The sequence below is a fragment of the Actinia tenebrosa genome, unplaced genomic scaffold (genome assembly GCF_029948245.1).
Source record: "Actinia tenebrosa isolate PJP-AT-01 unplaced genomic scaffold, QUT_ActTen_1.0 PGA_scaffold15__27_contigs__length_11533743, whole genome shotgun sequence".
NCBI classification, from domain to species: Eukaryota; Metazoa; Cnidaria; class Anthozoa; order Actiniaria; family Actiniidae; genus Actinia; species Actinia tenebrosa.
In genome coordinates, this window is record NW_028292575.1 from 8,978,684 (window position 1) to 8,993,399 (window position 14,716).

General features: G+C 38.1%; 1 protein-coding gene across 1 annotated transcript in view; it reads right to left on the reverse strand.

Moving 5' to 3' along the window:
- The window catches only part of LOC116299722 (phosphatidylinositol 4-kinase alpha), a 38,196-nt gene extending 25,948 nt beyond the window's left edge, over nt 1–12,248 (reverse strand). Inside the window, exons 1-8 of the mRNA XM_089030400.1 lie at nt 12,158–12,248; nt 9,085–9,475; nt 4,710–4,960; nt 4,470–4,535; nt 4,011–4,110; nt 1,983–3,367; nt 1,244–1,454; nt 281–476 (exon numbers count right to left, since the gene is read on the reverse strand). Coding sequence (XP_088886526.1) covers nt 281–476; nt 1,244–1,454; nt 1,983–3,367; nt 4,011–4,110; nt 4,470–4,535; nt 4,710–4,960; nt 9,085–9,475; nt 12,158–12,244 — 2,687 coding nt within the window. The 5' untranslated portion in view covers nt 12,245–12,248. The remainder of the gene's footprint in view (nt 1–280; nt 477–1,243; nt 1,455–1,982; nt 3,368–4,010; nt 4,111–4,469; nt 4,536–4,709; nt 4,961–9,084; nt 9,476–12,157) is intronic.
- Nucleotides 12,249–14,716: the final 2,468 nt, after the last annotated feature.

The following is a 14,716-nucleotide window of genomic DNA, read 5'->3' on the forward strand; positions in this document are numbered from 1 at the left end:
AGTCGTAGAGAAAAGACGGTGACGTCTATCTAGGCGTTTTCATGACATTCCATAGGCAAGCGTCCTTCAAACCTTATTGTATTTCGACAATGCCATGGAAACTCTTCGATTGACGTCCTTTAAAACTCCATTTAGTCGCGATAAAAATTGTACGATTTAACACGTGCATGGTTGGAAAGCACTGTAATTTGCGGATGGCTTAAATTACTTGGTGAAACAAAGGTTTTTATTTTGATGAGAATAAACGTGGCCGCCGCGTGAGTAAGCCATTTCTACTTACTTATCAACAAGAGACGACAAGTATTTATCAGCAACTCGGCGAATTCTTTTAAACAGATGGTTAAATTTGACTAGCAAGAACTGCGCATGCTCTTCCAGTTCTTTTTCACGTTCCGCTGTCCTTGGTTTACTGGCCATGGCATTGAGGAAGAACGAAAAGGCTTTATCTCCAATGGCGGCAACACATTGCCACATTCCTGTCATCAAATAGTGCAAAGATTCAAAATATTATTCACTTTTGTGTGCAGTCATACTTGAAAATTAAATAGTCTTTTTTGAGCGCATGTGTGAAGGGAAGTAGTTAGACTAGACTAGTAAACAACCTTTCGTTCGTGTGCCCCAAACCTCCTCCAGCACAAAACATTTGTCAGAAAACCAATAAGTAAAGGTTTCGCGCCAAAAGCTAGACCAAGCCAATCAAAATGACCTGGAAGGACCATGATGCATTCTAATGTTTGTTTCTTAATTAAAAAACGTGAAAATAAGATAGTAGCTCAAAAAACACTGCATTTAAAACGTGTGAATGTGATTACGCAAATGCAAATGTCAACGTAAGATCCGTTTTTCAGAATATCTAGTTTTTAGGATCTATTGTTTTTAGGATCTATTGTTTTTAGGATCTATTGTTTTTAGGATCTATTGTTTTTAGGATCTATTGTTTTTAGGATCTATTGTTTTTAGGATCTATTGTTTTTAGGATCTATTGTTTTTAGGATCTATTGTAATAGCTCGATTTAAGAAGAAAAAATATTCTGAACTTCTCATTGATTATTCATTTTAAGAGTACTCCACGTCAAATCAAATCAAATCAAATAAGACCAAGAAGAAATCTGTTCAGGTGATCCATCGAAAACAAGGCGACCAAAGTAAGAAAAAATTACAACAATCCTTTGCGCGCGTTCCCCGAGATCACCTGGTTAAAGGTATAGAAAACCGTACGAAAACAATGTCTATCCAATCATACCTGCTTTGTCTTTCTGAACAGCTCGGTCTTCAAGATACTCAAAAATGGAATGGAAAGAACCAGAATCCGAGGATACTCGAAGCGTCTCTAATCTGTATACAGACAGTAAGTAGGTACACTGGCCAAAGTTAAGCTTGCTGACCAACGCGGCGATTTCTGGTGAATTCCCGATGGTCTCCAGGACTTTAGTGCGGACTTCGTTCAATTCAGCCTTAAAAATAAAGCGATACCCTTAGATTCAGGAAGAAAAGATCACAGCCTGACACCTGCAGGTATGGTTAGCACGCTGATATGTAAGATTCTAACTCCCCTGTGATCTCTTTAGCTTTTTTCGATAAGCAGGTAATTTGTCAGATCAGAGGTATGTTGACCTGTTAAAACCCAAGGGTGGTCAAACAAAAAAAAAAAAATTCAGATGTTATTATCTTGTGTTGTTATCAAATTTGCTCGGTCAAATGTCCGGCAAACGAAAATCATTTACCAGTCAAGTTGTCATTTTTACCGGACATTTCTCCGATGACCTGTAGACACTTAATTGTTTGAAGCCTTGGTAAAATCTATCAGTATGTGATATCATAGCTGCCATGTTGGATGACATAGTAAAAGAACATCCAACATAGCTTGCGTATCGGCGCTTTGGGGACGAGGAAGCTGGTTGAGGAGGAAGGAGAGTGGGACTGGCTCACCTTCCCCTCCCCTCCCCCTCCCGAACGCTGTTATGGATCTACTTGTCTCTTACCGGTGCAACAGCATCGTTCCTCAAAGCAGAGTTGTACATTAATCGTGACCTCAAGTGCTCAGCTCCAAGAAGAAGAGGTGACTTGGCAGCAATGGTACACACCCCTACATACCATTCATTAGGCCACAAGGTTGAACCCTCAACACCAAACCCCATCACCACACAATACAACCAGAAGTCCCAGAACAATTTCTGCAGACGTGGTTTAGGGTCTGTGATTGGTTGAAGTCGAGCAACTACAGTTGCGATGACAGGAATCAAGACGCCTAGGTTACCAGCACTTGACGAGGCCTTGATAGCAAATGGGCTCTTTTCGCTTGCTCTCTTGCTTTCCAAACCAAGCTGTACAAACAACTCGAGTACTCTTACTAAGAAGTCCTGTAACATGACCTCACCCTTGAGGTTCGATGCCAGGTTAGTATAGGCATTGAGTACAGCAAGAGCACAGTGTCGATATCCCTGTGTTGTTTCTCTTACAGCTGTTGGTTCTCTAGAATATGCCATTGAACCAGCATCAATAGTGATCTTCATAAACATACCCATAATCTGCTGGTACATTTGATCCGATCCCGTCAGAACTAGATTACCCAGTTGTTCAACAATCAGGGGATCTAACGATGAAGGGGGATGGCAAAACCTGTGCTGAAGAATTGTCAAAACTGACTCCGTGGACTCAGGAACAGTGTGCAACTTAAAAGCCACATGACCGAGAGTAATGATCGCATTGGTTGAAATGAGGTTAGCTGTATCATAGTCTACATTCTCTAAAGTGTATAACTTATTTGATAATGAAGTTAAGAAAGCTTGAACACAGTTTTCATCCACTGCTTGACCTGCCTTTAGAGCCCTGCAGATGCTTTCAAGTGCAGTTTTCTTAAGCAAATGAGCAAGCGAGTCTTTGTCCATACTCTTATCATCACTCACACCCACAGTCATTGCAGGGGTGTTGTCTTCAGCATCTGTCACTGACATGACGATTGTTGTTGTAACTTTCTTTGTTGACTGGTCCTTCCTGGCCAGCACAGGGGCTGGTGTCAGAAGGAAATCACGAAAACAAGCCAGAACAGTGTTTGCCATGTGGGGGAACTTTTCAGCAAGGGTAGCCAGCCCTTCTAAGCAACATGTAAACAAACATATGTCAGTTTGCACCAGCGATGCAGCTAAGTTGGAGCACAGAAATTCTGAAATATTCTGACAGAAAGTATCTGCATCTTGGTCTTCCTGTGCTGTCCAAACAGTCAGGTCAACACTTGCAGAAACAGTCTGTAGCTTCCATTTGAGATTGGTAATGCTGTGGTCACTTCTTTTGAGAACTTCTGACTTCTCTGCTAGAAAGATCTTTCTTCCTATTTCTTGTGCTTTGCTGGAAAGCTTTGGTGGCATGCCTATTATGGATAAAATTAAGTTATATTATTATTATTAATAATAATCAATGAAAATAACAATTTGTTGGAGAATGATGTTTTTCAATTCAGACATGGAAACAGTAACCAGCCTTATTGAAGAATGCTGACAGCAGTACAATAGCTGCATGTATAAAGCCATTTGTTATTAGAATATATCCAACTAGCTTATGATATTGGCACTGACAGCAGTACAGTATCTAAATCTCTGAAATGTATGCATGTATAAAGCCATTTGTTATCAGAATATATCCAACTAGCTTATGATATTGGCACTGACAGCAGTACAGTATCTAAATCTCTGAAATGTATAAAGCCATTTTTTATTAAAATATCCAACTAGCTTATGATATTGGCACTGACAGCAGTACAGTATCTATTGTAAATCTCTGAAATGTATGCATGCATAAAGCCATTTGTTATTAGAATATATCCAACTAGCTTACGATATTGGACCCTTCTTAAAAGCATTGTGGATGCAAGGACAACATGGAAATGCAAAAGAAATCACACTTTTTCTTCCTAGAATTTGTGGCATTTCTTTTGTATTTCCATGTTATCCTTATATCCAGGATACTTTTGAGATTCAGGGTGCATTAGTTGAGCCATGTTAACTATGAAATACCTGGAGTTGTCCGGTAGACATCTCTCAGTAGTCCCATCATGGACATTGTGATTACTTCTTTAAAAGACTTGTAGGCAAAACTTTCCTGAAGGGCACCAGTCTGTGCAGCAAAATGTATACATAATTAGAATAACATTAGCATACTTAAGTCTATAATAGGCCTTGAGTTCGATAAACAGTATGCATTGTGGTCTAGATTCAGTACAAACAACACCATATAAGGCATGATGTTTGTACTGAAGCTACACCACAATGCACCATGTTTGCTATCTAAGAAAAGGTTGATGGCTGAGGTCAAATGTTGAACTTCACTTGAGCTGAACCTAATAATGATTGAAACAATGGATAACAAGGTGGTTTTAATTAATTGATGTCATTAGGTTCAGCTCATGTGAAGTTCAACGTTTGACCTTAGTCTAACCAGTACTTTTTTAGTTCTTTTTTTCCTTTTCTACTTACCTCAAGGCATTCTGACAAAATACCATCTATTGCAGCAAGTATTTGAGAATCCAGCATCTTCTCTGCCTGAGAACAAGTTCAGAACATAATTATTATTACTATTTATTTATGAGACAGTACAACAGAAAAAAAATACAAGCTTACAAGATTTTAATTACAGGAGTTTAGAAATGCTACAAGCAAAAAAAAAATTTTTTTTTGAAATATGTTGATAAATAATAATGATGGTAACAATATTACCTGGCTCACAAGACTTGAGAGTTCTACATTTGAGAAGCATAGGCCTTGCCCTTTGTTTGGTTCAGAGGATGTCTGCAGGTAAAGATGACTATTCTGTCTTGAGAAGCTGTTCAGACACCCTTTAGTTGTGCTAAATCCACTTGTGGAGATTAGCTCAAAAATTAATGGCTCTGATCCTACATAAACTTTTGAAACTCCTAATGCTTGGGCTACTCCAAGCAGTAATGGAATGGTGTACTGGCAGAGATTGGCTGTTAAAGAAATCATTGACAAATGAAATGGGAAATTAGAGGAAATAGGTAAAAACATTAATTTGTAACTAATTACATTAATTTGTAACTAATTACATTAATGTGTAACTAATTACATTAATGTGTAATTAATTGCATTAATTTGTAATTAATTGCATTAATTTGTAATTAATTGCATTAATTTGTAATTAATTAATTTATAGTACACTCAACAAAATTACTTGACTCTGATTGGTCAAGAGGAGTACAATTATAGCGTTAATTGTACTCCGTAGGAGTACTTAATTAAGTCGCTATGGCAACACGGCCAAAACAATGTCAAAACAATTATTTTCCATCATTTTGTACTTAAAAAACATATAAATAAAATTTTAAAGCCGTAAGAACTAATCTTTTTTATGCATTTCAGTTGCGCGATGGACTAAAAATCGGCTGCCAAATGGACAAAGATGAATGGCGTAGCTTCGCATTTTTTACTGAAATTTTGTTGAGTGAACTATATACAAAAAATCGCACAATCTTCTCGTACAATTTGGAATTAATAGACACTCGTAATGTTTTGAAAGTTCTTTAATTGCACTCGCCTAAAGGCTCGGCAATTACAAGAACTTTCAAAACATTACTCGTGTCTATTAATTTCCAAATTGTACTCGAGATCGTGCGATTTCCTATACTAATTAATTAATTAGTAGATCAATCAATCAATTAATTAATTATATATTAATTAAAAATATTAATTAAAAAAATTGTCTAAAAGAGTCAGATAGCAAAAGAAGATTGATAGATAACGATGGTGGAGCAAAAAGGATTTATGGGGCCACATAAATCTACATGAAATATGAGTAATACTGAGACCTGTAAGCCTGTAGACCTGTACGATGAATCTATTGACTACAAGCAATGCTGCATGGACATCTCAACACTAACCACTGCATTTTTGAGAAAAATATTAATTTTCAAGAATCTATTTTGTACTCATTCCAGCTATTCCTGTATCTCAGTAGAATGACCTATTTAATATTGCTTACGCCTTTCACTTGTTGTTATTGCTTGGTATTTAAAATCATTCAAAAATACATGTAAGCTATGGAACTCCACACAGATCACTCAGATGTCCTCAAATACACTACTTTTGATATAAATCTAGTCTGATACATGGCTATATACACCAAAACCAAACTAAATCAAGACTCAGGGGAAAATGCAGTAATCATTAGGGCTTTCACAACAATCTGGTGGCAGCCAGAGCTCCAGCAGTTGCTTCAAAGTTAACCACCGGCTACTTTTTCTTTTCTATAAGATACTTTCTGTATGTATTGGATCACAGTCAGCTACTTCAGACTTATGACCATCTAGGCTACTTAAAAACATTCTGAAATATAGCCCTGAATCAAGTAATTATTCTTTTGCTTCCCAACCTCACTCCTGTATGCTTTATTTGTTAGTGATTATTCAACAAAAATATCAAGAGTGGGCTAGTGACTATTATAATTTTTACCTAGATTAAACTACAGTGCAACTATGTACTATAACCGGGGTCACTTAGACAGCTAGAACCAATCAAAATGTAGAATAGAAATGATACATTCTGACTTTGGGTAGTGGAGCCAATCAGAAATCAGCAGAAAACAATATAGGCTTTCAATATTATATCTTTTTATTCTCACGAGAAAATAATGATGGCTGGCTAGTTGTTTACAGGAACACCAGGGTCAAATTACAATTCTCATGCAGTCTAGGTTTCTAATTGGCTCTACTATCCCAAGTTGGAATATATTGTTTTCATTAGACATTTTACATGACAATTGTTTCTCTTGTCTAACTGTCTTTAGAAGTGGTCCAGGTTACAGTAGTTGCACTGTAAGAGAAGGTGGATGAATAAATGATCTACTAAAAGTAAGACTAAGGTATTAAGAGCGTATGTCTGTAAGCGTCGAGAATCTTAAATCAGTTTCAAAAAATCGAATTTCTTTTTATTGTACCAAAACAACCCTTTGGGTAAGTTGTTTTAGGAAATAATATCAAAATGTCCCAGCGCGCTTTTATTTTTGAGAAAATTGCAAAAGTTTGAAAAATCGATTAAAATGGGTAATTTTCCTAATTAATATGCAAAAATGGATGGCCATCTTTAAAGAGCTCTCAATAGATCAAAAAGAATCCAAATGAATTCATGTTTCCCAGGTAGTTAGATCAACTCTATATCTTTAAGAATGGTTCAAGAATTTGTAATAAATTGCTTTTTAAATACGAGAAATCGGCCTTCTAAAACATGTTGTGTTTTTATGATCGAGCGGCAGTCAAATTATAGGTGAAATTCAGCCTCCAATATCGCTGCTGTTACCTAATAAATCGAAAGAACACTTGCACAGCACGAAAGTACACATATTCTAGTTTACTTGTGCCATGTTTTAGCTCCGACTATTAAAATGCAACAGAGTGCACTTGATCTGGATAATCTGTACTGGTCCCGCAAGGACTATATCCAATAAGAGCCGAAAATCCACAGAGCGCCATCGTACCTAAACAACCCAAAAGCGGGCTTACCAAGCTAATATTAGCGCGTTGTATTAAACGCTTATAGATAACGATTAACTTTTTTGGGAAAATTAATTCAACTTGTAGTGACAAAGCATGCTCCGATTGTCACTCCACAATCTTGCCATCCGTTAAAACAGGGAAAATGCTTAATGATATATGGAGTTAAAGAAACTTGCAATATCTGTTCAGACCAAGTAATCAAAGTTTGGTGGTTTGGTAACTGGTAAGTTACGATGATGATCCGGGTATGGTTTTTCGATCTTCTTGTCATAAATAGGGTATGCAATTTCATTTAAGTTCCAAGTTCTCCCTGAGCTTCCTGTCATATTCAGGGTTTCTACTTTCGTATTGACCGAAACTGGTTATTATGGCCGTAAAAAAACGATACGCGAGATGACATGATAATTGAAACAGGAACTCAGTGCAATAAATTATATCTTTTGTCATAAACAGGGTCTACAAATTTGAGTTTTTTTGTCATAAACAGGGTACCCCTTTCAGAATCCCAGCGGAACACCCCTACCCAAATTCTGGCAAAGTACCCCCCCCCCCCCCCGGGGGATTTGGTAGAATTCATGTGTTTATTTAGAGTGCCATTGACAGCTCGCTAGGACGTTAAATGTTTACATGCAAGTCTCAAGACAGTCATGGTAATAATTCATCAAAAACCGTTTCAATAGTTTAAAAACCGGCTAAATTCATAGAGCATTTGGTATCTCAGAGTAGGAGATAAATCTTTTGCATTGGAGAAGAAATCTAGCTAAAGCCACCGACGACGGGGTGCATTTGTCCTGACCCCAGATTGTGTGACATGGTTTTAAGCTCAAGCTGCGCTCGATTATCGTGGATTAACACAGAGGACCACTTGATTGAAGAGTATTTACTCTCTAGTTATGCTTTTTATACTCTTGGCAAACCATCTTAATACAAAAATTTTAAAAAAGAGAAATATTGAGTCGATTTAGTGTTATATTGATAAACAACCCGTGTAATTGATTAGCCGTATAGCGTGTTTGAACGCTACAAGTTGAAATTCCTTCACGCGGTGGCATTTTAATAGTCGGAGCTAAAACGTGGCACAAGTAAACTAGAATGTGTGTACTTTCGTGCTGTGCAAGTGTTCTTTCGATTTATTAGGTACCAGCAGCGATATTGGAGGCTGAATTTCACCTATAATTTGACTGCCGCTCGATCATAAAAACACAACATGTTTTAGAAGGCCGATTTCTCGTATTTAAAAAGCAATTTATTACAAATTCTTGAACCATTCTTAAAGATATAGAGTTGATCTAACTACCTGGGAAATATGAATTCATTTGGATTCTTTTTGATCTATTGAGAGCTCTTTAAAGATGGCCATCCATTTTTGCATATTAATTAGGAAAATTACCCATTTTAATCGATTTTTCAAACTTTTGCAATTTTCTCAAAAATAAAAGCGCGCTGAGGACATTTTGATATTATTTCCTAAAACAACTTACCCAAAGGGTTGTTTTGGTACAATAAAAAGAAATTCGATTTTTTGAAACTGATTTAAGATTCTCGACGCTTACAGACATACGCTCTTAAATCATCAGGGATGTTACCTTTTGATTCCAGGGTTTTCAAGTCTTTGTGTGAACAACACCTTGTAACCAATGCTCCAAATACATCAATCACATATGTATTTATCTTAGAGGCCAACTGGTTGTCTTTCTCAGCCAAGCTACTCATCAGGCTTATAAAACACAAAGCAAACTCCCCTGCCATTGATGACTTGGTACACAGAACATTCATTCTGGGTTCTATCCATTTAGTATGAGGAAGTCCTCTAAGCACATCTAACAGGTATGGCATTATTTTGGCCTTGTACTGTAGATTTGACAGAAGCTCATATGAACCAAGGGCCAGAATGGCTTCTTGGCTGCGCTTGTCTAGTATGAAGGAGTTGGAGGGAGGTTTTGGTCGTGCTGGACAAAGGCGGGACATTTTCTTGACCTATTAAAAGAATACCAAGTCATAAGATATAATCAAGATATAAAACACTCAGCAACAGACTAATGCTACTACGTTTATATCAGTTTATGTAAAAATAAAGTGGCCACTTGTGTTTCATATACTGCGATATAAAAATATAGAGAACTACTGTACAAATTGGTGAATAAGATAATGGACCCTTATGCAAAAATTAAAACCCCCCTCCCCTACCTATTTAATATTGTCTCACCTAATAAATGGTAGCTTCTGACTGATTGACCATGCAACATTGCAAGGGGAAGGGGTTGGGAAAAAAAGCTGTCTCTATGATTTCATTTAGTGGTAGTTCAGGCAGTAAATATATGACTACTAGCAAACTAAGCCTTACTTTTTCCATTGCACTAATTATTTAATAATAATAATAATGGAAACTTTATTCTTTTTCTTAAATACAGTTGTAAATCTCTCTAAGTATAGGCAATTAACAACTGGCTACTCGAAATTGATTTATATATAAATGATATATATATATATATATGTATATATATTAAAAAAATATATTAAAATTTCATTAAGTCTGGGCTTTCCCAAATCTTATTTTTACAACAAAATATGTAATACGTGGCTCTAATGGCAAGATTCATTATTTTTTTGATTATATAGTGTTGTTGTTTTTTGTCGACTCCAATGTCATTCATCATGTCTAAAAACGTAGAACATTCGTCGGACAGGACGCCAAGAGAGCTCATCGAGAGGTTTACAAATTTAACGCGAATTTACTGGTCAAATCTTTATCAAATTCTTGTATTTTTCTCTTTTATGGACTGCATTGTTATTAAGGTTAGACTCAAACCCAACTGTTAGTTCTAGAACATGAAGGCACTTGGACTGTATTAGGAGAAGGAGATCTGGATGAAAAGTGTCACCAGTAATAATTGAAGGACTTAAAAAACCATTTACATCAGCATAGAGTTAAGAGGGATGATTAATTACAGGTTTGAGCGAGTTGGCAATGAAGTTAAGAATTGAGTCATATCTCCATGTAAAGCGTTCGAGGTAATGGTGACAACCAGGAACAACATGGAGGAGTGTCTCAGGATTAATGCAAAAGGAGCAATCAGGACTTTGTGATATAATCCCCATCTTGTCAGATTTTTACGTGTAGCAAGGGAGTTATTTATGTAGCGAATGGTGAAGTTGTAAATGTTCTTGGGTAGGTTAGACTGAACAGAAGACCAAATAGAATTAACAGATGACAATGAAAGCTTTATGACATTTGAGAAAAAGAAACCTTGTGATGTTAGGTGGTGTTTCAGTTTATTTTCTTGATAAGAACGAAAATCTTTAAAAACTTCCTTGGTGGAATTATACACATCATATTGAACATTAGTGTGACCGCTTGATGACTTCCAGAAATCTCTTATAGGAACATTTCTTGACTTTTTTAAGGAATTACGGAGAACAGTTTGGCACTGAATGAATTTAATTGATGGAGGACAAATATTGAGACCAAATTTATTGCGTTGTAGAAAAACATTACTCAGTGTACCACATATCGGGATATCAAGCCATTTACGAATATAGCCATTCACTATGGAATCAAGATTTTCTATTATCCAGGTTTTAGATATATATATAATAATAATAACAATAATATTAATAATAATAACAATAACAATAATAATGATAATATATTAATAAATAGGATGATTTATATTGTAAATAATTGTAAGATTTGTTAATATTTTATTGTTGAGCATATCTAATTGTAAATGTAGTTTGAACACCCATAGGTTACGTTTACGCGCCCTATGAGTGTCTTTGTCTTGCATCCAGATGTTTAATAAACTGCATAATAATAATAATGATAATAGTAATAATAATAAAATAATAATAATAATATAATAATAGTAATAATAATAAATAGGTTGATTTATATTGTAAAAAATTGTAAGATTTGTAAATATTTTATTGTTGAGCATATCTGATTGTAAATAGTTTGAACACCCATAGGTTATGTTTACGCGCCCTATGAGTGTCTGTCTTGAATCCAGATGTTTAATAAACTGCATAATATAATAAAAAGAACTAATATTTTCAAAAGTTGTCATTCTTATGTAGCTTTTAAAAAAATTACTTTCCAGAATATTCACGAATGACAGGATATCGAGTGAATGGCATCATTAATCATTAAATCTTAATTAAAGGAAATTCTCGAATAAATCAGTAAAATTCAGGACTTCATTCTTTTGAGAACTCTAAGCAGAAATGGAATACAAAGAAATAAAATGATATAGAAATCTATTTATTTATTCATATGTCACATTTCTCCAAGCATTTATCATTTAAAGGACGGTAAACCAGTACACGAACCAGGTAATGTTTCAGTAGAATATATGTTATAATTTAGCAGAGCAAATCTTAATTATAAATACCAACCCTATAGCCTCCTGAATACAAAAAGTAGGCAAGATGAAGAGGATAATCTAGTCTTTATGTAGGGAAATCAGTACTTATCACAAGAAGAAAGGAAATAGGTGTACTAGTCGAAGGAAGTAAGGTATTCTTTCGCCAAGATGGAAAGTTGGATCCTTCTGCATGACGCCTGTCAACTTTACGTTCGATTGGAAAATAAAATCAATCTTTTCCAACGATTTTAAATGTTAAAAAAGAAGACAAGAATATATATAGTTTACTCTTTACCTTTTCCCATGGTGCAGGGTTGAGAGCAGCAAGGCAGCAAGCTAAATGCCGTAATGTTTGAGCTGAGCTCGGTTCTTCCACCGCCATCTTGTTTTTCTTGAAAGGGTCAGTACTTCGTGTAGGACTACATGAGTTGTCCCGGCTTTATACACCACTATTTTAAAGATTCCCTAAATTCCCCTGTGATCCCCTGCGTTTCCCTGCATTCCCCTGCGTTCCCCTGTGATCCCCTGCTTTCCCCTGTGATCACCTGTGATCACCTGTTATCCCCTGTATTTCCCTGTATTCCACTGTGTTCCCCTGCGTTCCCCTGCATTCCCTTGTGATCCCCTGTATTCCCCTGTTTTCCCCTGCGTTCCCATGTGATCCCCTGCGTTCCCCTGCGATCCCCTGTGATCCCCTGTGATCCCTTGTATTCCCCTGTATTCCCCTGTGTTCCCCTGCGTTCCCCTGCATTCCCCTGTGTTCCCCTGCGTTCCCCTGTGATCCCATGTGATCCCCTGCGTTCCCCTGTGATCCCCTGTGTTCCCCTGTATTCCCATGTATTCCCCTGTGTTCCCCTGCGTTCCCCTGCATTCCCCTGTATTCCCCTGTATTCCCCTGCGTTCCCATGTGATCCCCTGTATTCCCCTGTATTCCCCTGTATTCCTCTGCATTCCCCTGTGTTCCCCTGCTTTCCCCTGCATTCCCCTGTGATCCCCTGTATTCCCATGTGATCCCCTGTTTTTTCATGAGATCCCCTGTGATCCCCTGTATTCCCCTGCATTCCCCTGTGTTCCCCTGCGTTCCCCTGCGTTCCCCTGCATTCCCCTGCATTCCCCTGTGATCCCCTGTATTCCCCTGTATTCCCATGTGATCCCCTGTTTTTTCATGAGATCCCCTGTGATCCCCTGTATTCCCCTGTGTTCCCCTGCGTTCCCCTGCATTCCCCTGTGATCCCCTGTGTTCCCCTGTATTCCCCTGCGTTCCCCTGCATTCCCCTGCGTTCCCCTGTATTCCCCTGTATTCCCCTGCGTTCCCATGTGATCCCCTGTATTCCCCTGTGATCCCCTGCATTCCCCTGTGTTCCCCTGCGTTCCCCTGTGATCCCCTGTGTTCCCCTGTATTCCCCTGTATTCCCCTGTGTTCCCCTGCGTTCCCCTGCATTCCCCTGCGTTCCCATGTGATCCCCTGCGTTCCCCTGTATTCCCCTGTGTTCCCCTGCGTTCCCCTGCATTCCCCTGCGTTCCCCTGTGATCCCCTGTGTTCCCCTGTATTCCCCTGTGTTCCCCTGCGTTCCCCTGCATTCCCCTGTGATCCCCTGTATTCCCCTGTATTCCCCTGCGTTCCCATGTGATCCCCTGTGTTCCCCTGTGATCCCCTGTATTCCCCTGTGTTCCCCTGCATTCCCCTGTGATCCCCTGTATTCCCTTGTATCCCCCATCTCCACTGTGATTCCTGTATATTTTAAAAAAGCAAGAGCAATCGTGAAGTTGGCAAAATACTCTGAAAGTTGCAAAGAACAAGTTGAAAGCTTAAAACAAAAGTACCAAGAAAATTACTGATTAAAAAACGAAAATAATTACTTCAAATTTGATTTTTTACATGTCGGCTTTGGAATGTTAAGCAGTTTTGCCAAAAAGATTGAATCGGAAACCATGATGAAGAGCAAGATGCTCAAAAGCTTGGCTTGATTTATAATTAAAAAGCTGATGAATCATAACTATCATGAATCTTAACTCGGCTTACAAGCACTTATTGGATAATGTTACTTTGATTGAACTATCATATGGGATAGCAGAAAAACACATGTTATATACATGGTATATACATAGATATATATATAGTATATGAGAGAAAAACTGACAAAACGCAAATGAATATCATGAGACAGATCGTGAGATGTAAATGGACACTAAGGATCAGGGGTGGACACGGGAACACAGGTCAAAACCGGGGACCTCAGAAATATACAAGGGATTACAGGGGAACCCCAGTGCGCACTCAAAATCACAGTGATTCACAAGTGGACACAGGGAATTACAGTGGACAAAGAGGGCCACTAGGGAAGCATAGGAGAACAATGAGAATTACAGGGAACACTTGTGAAGTCGGGAATTCATACAGGGCAACACAGGAGAATAAGGGAACACAGGGGAATGCAGGGGAATGCAGGAGAACGCAGGGGATCACAGGGGAATACAGGGGATCACATGGGATCACATGGGAACGCAGGGGAATACAGGGGAATGCAGGGGAACACATGGGAATACAGGGGAATACAAGGGAACACAGGGGATCACAAGGGAATACAGGGGAATACAGGGGAATACAGGGGAATACAGGGGAATACAGGGAAACACATGGGAACACAGGGGATCACATGGGAATACATGGGAATACAGGGGATCACATGGTAATACAGGGGAATGCAGGGGAATGCAGGGGAACACAGGGGATCACATGGGAATACAGGGGAACACATGGGAACACATGGGAATACAGGGGAATACAGGGGATCACATGAAAAAACAGGGGATCACATGGGAATACAAGGGAATACAGGGGAACACAGGGGAT